Source organism: Heloderma suspectum, chromosome 13 (assembly GCF_057233095.1).
Source record: "Heloderma suspectum isolate Gila_16-S chromosome 13, 16-S_ref, whole genome shotgun sequence".
Classification (NCBI taxonomy): domain Eukaryota; kingdom Metazoa; phylum Chordata; class Lepidosauria; order Squamata; family Helodermatidae; genus Heloderma; species Heloderma suspectum.
In genome coordinates, this window is record NC_139470.1 from 25,013,454 (window position 1) to 25,027,110 (window position 13,657).

At 46.6% G+C, this 13,657-nt stretch overlaps 1 protein-coding gene across 2 annotated transcripts in view; it reads right to left on the reverse strand.

Annotated features, from left to right (window-relative positions):
• The window catches only part of GCN1 (GCN1 activator of EIF2AK4), a 91,863-nt gene that overhangs the window by 51,083 nt on the left and 27,123 nt on the right, over positions 1–13,657 (reverse strand). Inside the window, exons 16-27 of one of the 2 annotated variants that reach the window (XM_084820490.1) lie at positions 13,254–13,346; positions 12,438–12,513; positions 12,112–12,271; positions 10,132–10,321; positions 9,916–10,040; positions 8,153–8,331; positions 7,755–7,848; positions 6,228–6,341; positions 4,237–4,435; positions 2,560–2,715; positions 1,468–1,649; positions 142–222 (exon numbers count right to left, since the gene is read on the reverse strand). In XM_084820490.1, the coding sequence (XP_084676616.1) occupies positions 142–222; positions 1,468–1,649; positions 2,560–2,715; positions 4,237–4,435; positions 6,228–6,341; positions 7,755–7,848; positions 8,153–8,331; positions 9,916–10,040; positions 10,132–10,321; positions 12,112–12,271; positions 12,438–12,513; positions 13,254–13,346 (1,649 nt within the window). The remainder of the gene's footprint in view (positions 1–141; positions 223–1,467; positions 1,650–2,559; positions 2,716–4,236; positions 4,436–6,227; positions 6,342–7,754; positions 7,849–8,152; positions 8,332–9,915; positions 10,041–10,131; positions 10,322–12,111; positions 12,272–12,437; positions 12,514–13,253; positions 13,347–13,657) is intronic. The other variant, XM_084820489.1, reaches the window with a different exon arrangement.

Genomic DNA, 13,657 nt, shown 5'->3' on the forward strand with positions numbered 1-13,657 from the left:
TAATATGGAAGTTCTCTTCCGAGCAGCTTGGAAACATGTTTGGTACAGCCATAAAGGGCCAGAGAAATGGCTCTGGGGGCTGCATCCGGCCCGCCAGCTGCCAGTCACCCATCTCTGTCCTGAAGCCATGGGCCAGCTCACCTGTAAGCGTGGTGACCCTGTCCCAATCACTTTGGTCAGGAGCAACAGTATGTCTGTGCGAGGCAATAACTCGGGACCGTTCTGGTAGGTGGCCGGAGAAGGTGTGGGGGAAAAGGGGAGAGAGAAGCACAAATGTTTGTTGTCTAAATACAAGAACGACGGCACAACCACTTACTGAACAGCCATCAGACAATTAAAATCAACAGCCACCGAGAGAGTGGGAATGTTTTGGAGCAGGGGAACTGTATACAGAACTATAAACAGTGCTGGGTGAGCTGGGGGGAAGAACTCGGAGATGCAAGACAAGAGCGCCAAAATAGCAGGAGGGACGTTAACATTCCTCGAGTGTCTGAATTTTCGTGACAGCAGAAGGACGTAGCTTAGAGCAGGCGTGGGGAACCTGTTTCCGCCCAAGGGCTGAATTCAATTTTGAAGAAGGGGTGAGGACAAAAATACAAAAAAATACCAGCATATTATAACTGAAAGCTTTTACTTCCATTAGCGAAGCCTTAGGAGAGGCATTTTCTCCTTAGAATGAGGAAAAGTGGCACAAAAGCCAGGAAGCCACCAAACGATTGCTAGTTGGAGGAAAGGGAGTGGGGGGCCGGGGGAAGGGGGTATGGCCATCTGGGGACACCAGGAGGGCCAGAGGGTCCCCACCTCTGGCTTAGAGACTGCCATGCTGTATCTGGGTTTGGAAGAGGGAGGGGGCTCTCCAACCAAGGAGTGTGGGAGCGGGATTCATGAGACAGAGTGGAAGAAGGAATGGGGCAAGGAGTGTACAATTATTATTACAGAATGAATATTTGTATTATTATTATTATTACGTTTCTATACCACCCCATAGCCAAAGCTCTCTGGTGGTTTACAAAGATTAAAAACCATTAAAAATACATTATACAAACTGTAAATCTATTTACATAAAACATATAAACAGACAGCACACACAGAGTCAACATATATCTAAAAACAATTTTAAACAATCAAGCATAGAACAAATCCAGGACTTGATTAAAAACTCATGCTGCTGAACGCCTGTGTGAAGAGTAAAGCCTTAACCCGATGCCAAAAAGATAACAATGTTGGCGCCAGGCAGGCCTCGTCTGGAAGATCATTCATAATTGGAGAGGCCACCACTGAGAAGGCCCTCTCCCCTGTTGCTGCCTTATCAGCTTCCCTCATTTAATTTGGGCTTCTGTCGATTTAATTCTGGCTTCTAAGCCTCCCCCATTTAATTCGGGCCTCTGGCAGTGGGTAGGATAGAAAGAAAAACCCAAGTAAAAATAGCTCTTCACTTTGAGAAGCCAAATCACGGCAAACACTGACCTCATCCACCAGCAAATTCTGGTTATCGGAGGAGGACCTCAGCTGAGCGTGAACTGTGATGGTTTGCAGAGCCTTGACCATGAGGTCTTCCTTCTCCTCACTGTCATTAGGAGTCTCAAGCAGCACCATTTTGAGGAGAGGAAAGACCAAGGAAAATGCTGGGGCCGATAAGGGCACGGGACCTGCAATGGGTAGGAGAGAGGAAAACATGCCGATGAGTAGAAAAGCATCAGTGCATACTACCAACACGCACACGGTGGATAAGCGTTGGCCTGTTACATTCAGATGCTGAGCAGCCTGCCGCCTAGTGGGCAACGCAGAGAGAATCCAGTGTCTGGACCACAATGTGGCAAGAAGCAGCTGCTCCAGCAGGCTGAGCTGCGGTGGATGAGGGTGGAAGCCAGGATAGTAAATCAGTCCTAGGAGAGGCATTTCCACCTTTTAGAATGGGGAAAAAACAGCACAAAAGCTGGGAAACCACTAAGCGAGCAGTGGCTGGGGGAGGTGGGGCCAGGGGCGTGGCCTTCTGGGGAACTCTGGATTTGGCTCCCAGGCCTGAGGCTCTGCCCCTCTGATCTAATCCTCCACGTGCCCCCTTGATCCCATCCACTCCTGTTTCCTGGTTGCCACCTCTCCTACCATTATCCCTCCACTACCTAATCAACCTCTCTCTCTCCACCCCATCCTGCCGGTACCTTCCTTCATGCAACGTTCGTTCAAACTCCTTTGTTCAAAGATTCCACTCCCCCTACCCTCAATCCCTTCCCTCTCCACTTACTGTCCCATCTCGCTTCACCTCCGCACTCCTGAAGCACCATGCGAACTAGGGGAGCTATAAAAATAACAATACCACCTGAAGTGGTACAGTCCATTCTCTCACCGCAGGAGTCTACCGCCCCATTCTGATGGGCATGTTGACCAGGTGACAGGTACTTTCATAACTAATGTTAGTTAAGGCATTGCTAACAAGCTGTGTGGCTCTGCCTGCAAGAATGCGCACAATGCCAGCCACAAGACCAGCACCTAGGAACATAAATGGCAGAAGAGGTGAGAGCCAAATTATTTTGTGGTGGACTCGGTGAGGGTTCTCACCTGCCTCTCCTTTGCTCATCCGGCCAGGCACAGTGTGTGTATGCAGCAGGCTCACGATTCGGTTCACAGCAGTGGGCAGGTCCTCCTGACACCAGGATTCATCCAAATCGCATTCCGGTTTCATCATCCGCAAAGTCACGTGACTAGCTACAGTACCTAGGGTGGGGGGGAGAGGAGGGGAGGGGAGGGACAGCCACTCAAGGGAGTGGGTTAGTTGGTCAAGATGATCTCCAGAAATATAAATATTATTAATTTTCTATACCTCCTTTCAACATGAAACAGTTCCCAAGGCGGTTCACAGAAGAGCAAAACAATAATAAAAAGACAGTTCAAAATGAAGCCAAGCACAACAAAGGCAAAAAAAAAAAAAGCCGGACAATCAGCTTGCTAGTTCTAAAAAACAATGACAGACAAGGCGCAAAACGGTAAGGGGCTCTTTCAATCTCCTTTACAAGAGACTCTTAGCAGTCCAACCACCCTCCCTCAGCAGCATGCTGACTAGACCTCTGCCATCGTCGACACGGGAAGAGAGGAAGTTAGAAACCTAGGAAGCTGCCATACACCAAGTGAGATCGCTGGTCCACCTAGCCCAGTATTGTCAACACCGACTGGCAGCAGCTCTCCAGGGTTTCAGGCAAGAGTTCTTCCAGCCCTACGTGGAGACGCCAGGGATTGAACCTGGGACTTTCTGTATGCAAAGCACGTGCTCTACCACTGAGCTGCAGCCCTTTGGCATAAGGTGAAAGAGTCCTTTGCTCTTTCCTTGACTTGCAGCACAGATGGAAGGAACCCTTTCATCTTTGCTCAGTTTAAAGTATAGCCCCTGTTAAGAACTACGGCCAACCGTTCCTCTGCACAGTAACTTTTTATCTGAGCAGAAAACCCCTACACAATATTGCTTCGCTGATTCTGTTATGTTTTTTATTACGTTTCATGAGCTTTGTCTTACATAAGGTGCTTTAACACCCCTTGGATACAACCCTAACACACAGGCTCTTCCTTCAGAATTCTGTTCAGAATTCTTCCTGTTTAGGTTTGAATTTAAATATGGATGCATTAAAAAAAAGTTACATGGGGTGCTACCAGCCATGGCTAGACAAGAAGGATGTTAATTCTTAATCTTTGGGTGGCAGCAACAATTGGCTTTGGCCAGCAGTTGAGAAGCAGTATCTGTACTGTCTACAATGCAGTGGCTTTAAAAGGCTCTTGCAATCATACATATGCACAACAGTGGTACTTCCTGGGTTGTTTAACCCAGAAATTATGAGGACAAGCGGAGCACGCAAGCCACACACTCATTTCCATTTTCAATTAACAACCCAGGAACGCCCATGACATGTGAACCAGGAAACGAAGCCATAAACAGCCCAGAGTTCCAGGGTTCACACATCACAAAACAACCCAGGAAAGGTTAATTGAAAGCGGAAATGATGAACATGCGGCTCACATGCTCCTCCTGTCCTCGCACTTCCTGGGTTAAAACAACCCAGGAATTGCCACCATGATGTACGGACCAGGTCATTTAGTTCATGAAAGACATGGACATGTAGGGGTAGTGTGATTATTTTGAGAACTGGCAATCATCAGTGCTTTTTGGGACTCAGATGTATGCTACCGAAAGGTTGAACATTATGGTTATTTCTATAATAAAGCTATTTTAACATTCAAAACACTAACCAAAGGTCTTCAAACGAGCAGGCATTACGCAGGATGCTAAAGAAAGGAACGGGGTCTTAATCCTTGGAGCAGCCAAGGGGGATTTTAGCAGAGGCAGAAAGGAGCCTATGAGAGCAGGGATGTACTGGGAAAGGCCTGGGGGGTTCCTCTTTAGAACAGCATCCAGAAGACCCAGCATGGATTCCAATTCATCATCAAGCTGCAAAAGAACGCCACAGTGGTTACTGCCAAAACAATCTAAAAAGAATCGAAGCTTTGAAATAAAACACGCAAATAAATGTATTCCTCTCATTTATTTTTTTTTTCTTCATCGATATTCTCAAAGTGATAACAGGGAAAACTGCATTTCCTTCTCCGCTGCTCCAAATATAGATGGGTTGACTATATTGTGACTGGGTAGCACCTTGTAAACTGACCATGCGCCAGGCTACACAGGCTAGACTGCCTGTTTTGTACAATTATGTACAATCAACCCAGGTTATTTTTGAAATTAAGAAAAACCGCCTATTATTATTATTATTATTAAATTTATTAATCGCCCATCTGGCTGGTCACCCAGCCACTCTGGGCGATGTACAGCATATAATAAAACAGTTTAAAACAATAAAATTCTACAATAAAAATGTTTTCTAAAATACCCTAACCCACCCCAAATGCCTGCCTGAACAACCACGTTTTTAATGCACGGCAGAAGCTCATTAAAGAGGGGGCATGGCGGAGTTCCCTAGGGAGGGAGATCCACAGAGTGGGGGCCACCACAGAAAAGGCCCTCTCCCTCGTCCCCACCAGTCTAGCTGTCCTGGCACCAGTCTAGCGGCCCAGCCTTAAGATAGGCTGGGCCGGAACCATATAGGGTTTTAAAGGTCAAAACCAACACCTTGAATTTGGCCCGGAAAACAACTGGTAACCAGTACAACTCCTTCAGTACTGGAGTGATATGATCTCCCGGGGGTCCGGGGTTGGGGGGCCCAGGGTTGGGCCTCCAGCTTTCAGGGTGGGGGGTCCATGGTTGGGGGAACTATTGTTGGGGGCTGGGGGGCCCTAGTTTGGGGGGTGGGGGTCTGGGATTGGGTGTTCCGGAGTTGGGGAATGGGGGTCCTGGTTTGGGGGGTGGGGGTTGTGGGGTCTGAGTTGGGGGTTGGGGGGTCCCCACTTGGTTGGGGGCATTGCCGTGGCAAGGGCAACAGCCATCTTCCACCCTGACACTGGGTGGCCTAGTGTCAGGATTGGGCCCAGACTCCCTGCCGACACCATGGAAGAGGACTCAGTCTGATGGGGGACTGGGTAAGGGGGAGGAACCCAAGTCTCAAGGAGCTCAAGGAGACAGAGACAGGGAAGAATCTTCCCAAGGGCAGGTTAGTCAGTTGGAACAGAGCCCAACCATAACTCCTCCTTTTGTGGGGACCCAGGAACTCACAGAAGGGGAGGAGGTGAGCGTGACAGGTGCAAGGATCAGAGTCAAGAGGGAGGAGCAGTGTAAGGAAGTAAGACGGTCTACCAGATGGGCCCATCACAGGAGGGACTGTCCCTGGGGTCAGGACTGAGAAAGCCTTTCAGGTTCAGTTCTGTAGACTAGTGTCGGAATGCAATAACTTCCTCTTCTACCAGTGTGCGCCCCACCAAGGGATCTTAGATAAAGCTATTTAGTTGCGTGTCAGCTTAATCAGGGATCTTAGCCTTGGGTTGTCAGAAGGTCACCAGGTCTGTATTTTGAATTGCTGCTGAATTGATTGCTTTGCATAATGAAGCCTATTGACCTGGAGACCAACTTCTTTGTTTGATTACACAGCCCTAGCCCTCACGGAGGGGAGCACTACGGGAGGTGGGGTCAAGGCATTTTTGCCTGCACAGATGCACACTGTACCACCCCCAGGGCCCTTTGCAATATACAAGCCTCGCTTCGCCACACATCCCACCTGTCATAACCGCAAGCATTTTGCTAGCATTGTATAAAAACAACATGGGTCCAAGACGCAGCCCAACTAACTTGCCTCTTTCAGTTGCTTCCTGGTATGAGATTCTTTCTCCAGCTGGGCATTCAACATCTCCTTTTGTTTACTAGTTAGCTGGATCTCTTCCTTTATTCCCTTCTTTTTCTTAATCTCCTGCAGAAGACAGCCATTTATTGTGTTATATGAGGACCGTTACCACAAAAGAAAGCAGCTTCAGTAATTCAAAGCTTATGAACAACATGATGAAAAAACTGAATGAACTATAAGTTGTGTTTAGAGACTGGCAAACCTAAGAGAGCAGTAGCAGCAGCAGAATTCTCAGCTCTAGGAAATCCGATTGATTTAAACTAGCTGGAACCCCTATGTCCCATCCTTAGCTTCTTCTCCTTACCAAGAACAGCAGTGTTCATACAAGCAAACTGATGACCAGGACTAACTAGGCAATGGGGAGTATAAATTAGTCCCCCGAAACCACAAAGGAATACAGAAAGTAAGGCTGTGGGGTCATTTAAATCATGCATAAACAAATACATCAAATAAGAGCAGCTGAAAATACAGCAAAATAGAGATCTTTTATGATACCTGGTACACCTCCCTGGAGCTCCCTTCAGATTATTACAAAACCTGTGCAATAGTGTGCGCTTCTAACCTACTCAAATGGGATGATGATTGTAGAGACATGCCATTTTGGAGAATCCTGTCCCTTACTGCTCTGCAAATCCTGTAGTTACAATGTTCATTTGTCTTTGTGTCAGGGGAACGGCCACAGCTCAGTGGTAGAGCACATGCTTTACTTGTAGAAGGTCCCAAGTTCAATCCCCGGCATCGCTAAATAGTCAGGTAGCACTTGATGGGATAGGTCTCTGCTGGAGACCTGTTACCAGTCAGAGTAAACAATACTTGGCCAGATGGACCAATGGTCTGACGTTTTTATGTTTATTTGACATAAACATAAACATAAACATAAGGCAGCTTCTAATGTTCAATTAATTATGCTTTTGACATTTTGGTAAATAAAATACAGTGGAGGCTGGTGGCTCTAATTTTTGGTGGGGCTGTGAATCCAATCCTGGTTTCAGCCAGAACTCTAAAGGAGTTATCTAAGGTCCTGGACCCTGTCCCCAGTGTAGGTTCAGCACCTTGGACAGCTCCTTTAGAGGTCCGGCTGGTTCTGACTGAAACCCGGAATGGATTTACAGCCCCACCAAAATAGGAGCCACCAGCCCCCACTGATAAAATGTTTACTTTACAAAACATGATGTACAAAGCAACCAACACCCAGTGCAGAAATGTAAGAGTCTGCATGGCAACATCAATTTCAGCTGCCATGCAGCGCTGCTAGCCTGGCCATTTGAAACTTTAGGTCTTGTTCTTTTCCTCATCTGTACCTCAACTTTTCCCTAAGGTTACCCCCGCGAGGTAGCCCAGCTGAGAGATGGCAAGCAAGTCAAGGCCGCCCGCTGACCCAAGCAGAGAGTTAGCCCTCCCCCTTGGTCCAAGCCTAATACACCACCACACTGCAATACCCTGGCTCTCCATGTCATTATCCAGCAAGCAAGTCCTCACCTCCTTCAGCTCCAGCTCAATGATTTGCTCCTTGAAAGAATAGGCCTTGTTTTCCCTCTTCATGTTGGCCTTTTTCAGGCTGTCCTGCTGAGCACTGAGACAGAAAAGGAGAGAGGCACCAGCACAATCCAGTGAATCATCCCAGGTAACAGTTTCAATGACATCTATCTCAAATAAACAAAAAAAGCAGCTGGCAGAACCCTCTAATGCAGGGTGGGCAACTTGTGAGCTTCCAAATATTTTGGCCTAGAGCTCCCATCAGCCCCAGCCAGCATAGCCAATGGTGAGGGAAGATGTAGAACTGTAGGCCACACACATTGCCCACTCCTGTTCTAACGCCAAAGGTGGCATTGTAGAGGCCTGTTTGACCACCAAAAACGTCAAGCATTCCTTCTCACCTGTGCAAGATGGATTTGTCATAAAGCTCCCCTTCGGGCGTCTTCATGATTGCGAACTCCTCCTGAGTCACGAGACCCAACGCTGGGTTTTCCAGGGAGGTGGAGATGCTGCTGATCACTTGAGGGAGGACTCTGCCAGGTGAGAGGGTGGACAGCAGGCCCACCGCATTCAGGGCTGACTGCAAAAGACAGAAAGTGGAAGAGAAGGGAGAGGGAAGACAACCACTGTCAAGGATCGTGGCACCGTATACGTCACTCTCAAAAAACTCAGGCTGGTGCGCTGACTGCTGCACCAGGGCACTTCAAGTTCACCGAGAATGACAGCAGTCGAGTTCTGAAGGCCGCATTAAGCTACGCAGATCTGGATTGCGATGTCTGAGTCTGCAGAGTAAAAACGGCAGAGGAAACTATTCTGCACAATTTGTTCTGGCTTTGCTAGTCTTGAGGAAGGGAAGGAGCTAAGCTGGTCCACTTGTTCCAGCATAACCCCAACCACGGGAAGACTCCCTCTGTGGCTTCTGGGATTTCATCTGGCACTGCCCACAGGCTTGGAAGCGTATCTCTGCAGTAGCCAAGGGAAGAAAAGTGGAGATTCTCAGGGATCCCAACTACGCTCTCACTTACCATATTCTATGCCTGTTCCACACTCTCACAGAACTCTGGCAAACACGTACCTTTGTCATCATCGTGAGCTGAACGCATTTTAATGTAATGCAGGGGTGGGGAACCTCTTCCAGCCCAAAGGCTGAATTCCATTTAGGAGCTCCCGGGGACCACATTCCAGTGGTGGGTGGGGCCAAAGGCAAAATGGGCTGGCACCAAAAAACAAAAAATGCCAGCATATTGTATATTAAGGACACAATCCTATGCATGTTTAGACAGAAAAAAGTCCTACAACTCCCATGGCTGACTGGGGAATGCTGGGAATTGTAGGACTTTTTTCTGTCTAAACATGCATAGGATTGTGCCTTAAAGCTTTTACTGCCAGTACTAAGCCTTAGGAGAGGCATTTTAACTTTTTAGAATGGGGAGAAAAAACAGGGAACCCCCAATGAGTGATGGTTGGGGGGAAGTGGGCGGGGTGAAGGAATGTGGGCGTGGCCATCTGGAGACCCCCAGGAGGGCCATATTTGGCCCCCAGGCCTGGGGTTCCCCACCCCTGGAGTAGGCCAACCTTCCCCAACCTGGTGCCTTCCAGATGTGTGGGAGTGTCGTGCCAGTCACCCCGGCCATCACTGACCATGCTGGCTGGGGATGATGGAAGCTGTAGACCAACACATCTGGAGGGCACCAGATTGGGGGAGAATGGAGTAGACTAAATGGATCCATACTCTTGAGTTGTCTGACAGGTGTGGGCAAATGGTAAATCTGGATTTACTGGCAGATATCTGGGTGATCTGTAGTAGATCAGCAAGGTTTTCTCGCTCTCAACTGTTTAATGATCGCAACAACAAAATGACCCCCTATCCTAAATTATACCGCTGAAATGAAGAAAACTAGGAGTAGTGGATTTTTGTGTGGCAGGACTGGGAACTCCATTCAGTTCTGGTACTCAAAACAAATTCCTGGGCTCAGAGTTCTGAGGATGTCTTTTGCACCAAGCTCAGGTTGGTGAATCTTAGGGTTCTAGCAAAGAGAAAAGTTGATCTTGACAGCCTAACGTCTGCCCACTCCTGCTCTAAGGAAGCTTCATATTCTTTCAGGCTCCCTCACTTAGCCAGGGATGTCCTTGAAAATCTTTGCCAATGAGCACATCTGGTCACCTTAGTCATGGGGCTTTGGGTAATGATTCGGTCGAAGATTTTTTCCAAGTATTTGGTGATGAAGTCCACAGGGTCAAGCTTCATCTTAATCAGGAGGGCAGGCCAAAGGCCAGACTGCACCGCTACTGAAAGAGAGAGAAACAAGAGTGACTTAACAAGAGGCCCAATGTATGTTATTCAGCCACACACCCAACTGCAACCTCCGCTTTCACTCACCTAGGGAGGGATGATTGCTGACTAGCAACATTTCCAAGGCTAGCTTTTCTTTCTCCTCCAGATCCCCCTCTAGCCCAGTCACACAGGAGATCACACACAACGTCTCCTGAAGGATGCGAGGGGGGACGTACATTTTCCCCTGTTCTGACAGTTCTCCCGACTCTGTTACCAAGGCCTCAGCAGGAAGCACCTAATCAATAATGTAAATAAAGTAAATAATAAAACAAACACCTGGACAGAGAGCAACACAGGTTAAAAACATTTTGGATCAAAACGCAAGAGAATCTGGTGACAGGAGTTTTTATAAGGTATTGCTTGGGGTCACTTGAGGTCAGTTGCCTTTCCTCCCCACGTTTGTCTCCTGGCTTGCTGCTTCACGGACTCACCCTAATACTGAAAAATCCAGTTGCTCCCCAACACCTGCTGAACTGAAAGTCTGCATTTTTAAGTTCTAACTTGAAATTTAGCAGTGCTACTGCTTTTTATTCCAGATCTTACACTCCTGGTTAGCAGGTAATGTGGTGAGATATCCTTTAACATTTAGGGCTGTCATCTGATTACGAAAACCTCAGTTGATTAATTAAATCAATTCTAGCTGATTAATTTTAACCTATGTAAATCTGCATATGCATGGGGAACCAATGGTTTTGAAGGTCAGCACACTTTACTTGTTTTGTAGATGATGCATGCAGAACCATCATGGAAGAGGGGCTCCCCCATGTCAGATAGGGAATTTTTCTTTCAATGATGGTGCCCCTGCCTTGTACTTTTAAAAAGAGAATTAGATTGCATTTGGTTGGTGAAACAGGGCCTTTTTGATGGTGGCTCCAGGGCCATTTAGAACTCCCTCTAAGAACTCCCTCCCTAGGAAGATACACCTTCCTGCCTTCTAATTTCAAGCTTCTTTTAACTAATATTTGGTGCTCCGAATTGTTTTCAATTGTTCCTGCTCTAATGCTCTATTTTAAGCTGCTCTTAATTAATATACGTAACGCTCTGTAATGTTTTAAACAGGTGCTGTGTCAATGTTTTAGCGTTCTAATGTTTTAGTATGGACTGTGATTTATACGATATGATTATGATGAATTTTATAGGATTGTTTTAGTGTGATGTGAGCCAACTGAACTGGTTATCCCTGAAAGGCAACATACAAATGAAATAAATTAATTAAATAAACAAAAGTGTTTGCATTAAGAATATTAACAAAAAAAGTCTGCTGCCTGATTAATTGGGATATAAAGGGTTTTAAGAGCACAATCCTATGCATGTCTACTCAGAAATAAGTCCTACAACTCCTAGCATCCCCCAGCCAGTATGGCTGGCTGAGGGATGCTGGGAGTTGTAGGATTTATGTCTGAGTAGACATGCATAGGATTGTATGCTACGTTGACGAAATGCTATAACTCATCCTCCTCCAACCTGGAACCCTCCAGATGTGTTGGACTACCACTCCCAACATCTCCAACCACATGGCCACGCTCGCTAGGGAAGATGGAAGCTGTAGTCCAAAACATCTGGAGGGCACCAGTTTTGGGAAGGCTGCTGTAGCTCCATTGCCACTTTCAGTGAACTGGGCATTTCAAGGAGTGCTGATCCTTGCCAAAAAGTCATGAAAGCATTTACTTGTGGGCATTGACAGATGGACAGCAAAGGGGTCTTTGAGAGTTCCAACAGCTGCAAAGAGACTCATACTTCAAAAGCCTGGAAAGATAAACGCCCACCACCTCATTCAGTGTTCTGAAGACCTTACTGCTATATCCTACAGTCGCCAATTTCATCTGGATGCTTATTTAGATATATGGTCTGCTTACAGTAACATATATACTTGAAACAGAAATGTCAGATCTTTTTTTTCTTTTCTTTTCCCCCTTCAATTAATGGTGTTATGAATAGTTATTTGTGAATGGGTGGTTTTTTTGTTACGTTCTTTTCGTTGCTGTTTGTTTTGTTATAATGGCAAATAAAAAAAGGAAGTATTACCTTATGAGACCTGAGAACCACCTTCAGCTCTTCCAAGAGTCCGTACGCTAACTTGAACCCCCTAGGCAAAGACAAGAGCTTCCTCACAGTCTGCTGGGCAAGCCTTCGGACACACCACGACCGGCTGAGAAGGACTGCAGCCAGAGCTTTGTGATACTGCCTGGAAGCGGGAAGGGAGAGTCAGGTAAAGTTTGGGTCGTGGGGGAGACAATCGAGCAGCAAAACCATCTCAGCCTCTTGTACACCGTTTTGGAAATGCCCTTCCCCTCAAAGGGAAGTTCAAGAGCTTGTTGGTGGGTGAGTGAAACAGACCAAGCTATACTTACTGGACTTTACCACTAGGGAGCCGACCCTCATGGTCCAAGAGAAGGCGCTCCGTCAACTGCAGGACTGTGCACATTGCTGCAAGAGGGAAGGGGAGACACAAAAACCAGAATCATGTAGAAGTCAGTCTCATTTTGGTCACCATACCTATGACTGTGAGTTTATTGCCATTCCACAGGAGCATAGAATCCCTTTTCCTGAATTTTCCTTTTTAACAACAAAATACAAAAGCAAGTTTCTAGCCCTTATGGATTCAAAGATATATTTGAAAGTGTGTGGGCAATGGATGGTGCCATCTCAGAAGACAGAAGCTTTAAAAAGCAAAGATCTGGGCAATGCAATCCATTGTTTGATTGCTTTCACGGTATATTATATTGGAATTGATTAACATTACTTTTTTATACTGTCCTCCTATGAAGCTGAAAGGAGGTATAAATATATTCTTAAATGAATACGTAGTGCAAGTATCCTAAGAAGAGTGATGTCGAAAGACAAAGCTCTTTCAGTCCAACTATTTTGCCCCAAGGCAAGATTCTACCAATTAATCTGCTTCTGCCTGATGCCCTAAACAAGGGGAAGTGAACCTGTGGCCCTCAAGATGTTGGATTACAACTCCCATCATCTCTGACCCTAGGCCATACTGGCTGGGGCTGATGGGAGTTGGAATCCAACTTCCCCACCCCTCCCCTAAGAAGGGGAAGAGCTGCACATATAATCCACCATGCCCAACCCACAACCTGAATTTATCGAACCGTTTTGCAAAACTTGATTAGTAAGCAAGTCTGAGCATGACCCCTTCACAAAGTGTACAACCTCACCTTCCTCGGACGCAGATTGTAGGAACTTCTCAGAAGTGAAAACCTGCTTTTTCTCATCCAGAATGAGCTGCCAGAAGCTGTTCAGTTTGTTCTCTGAGAAGTAAGAGAGACAGTGCCATGTGTGGAATAAAAAGAACCCGCAACTTGCTCTGGAAGCAACTTATGCACCATATGAATCAGGCCACGCTTCTCCATAGTAATGCTTTCTACAATGCCACAGATGTGCAATCATATCCACATACTCCATGCTAATGGATCTGGAGTAACTGCTACCTTGTATTCCAGACAAATAATTAACTACCTTGTGAACAGCATTCTGCTGAAAAGCAGCCTATGGATGTCTTTAACAACCACAATAACTGGTTAAATTCACCTTTTTATAGCCAAGCATGCACAGAAAGGCT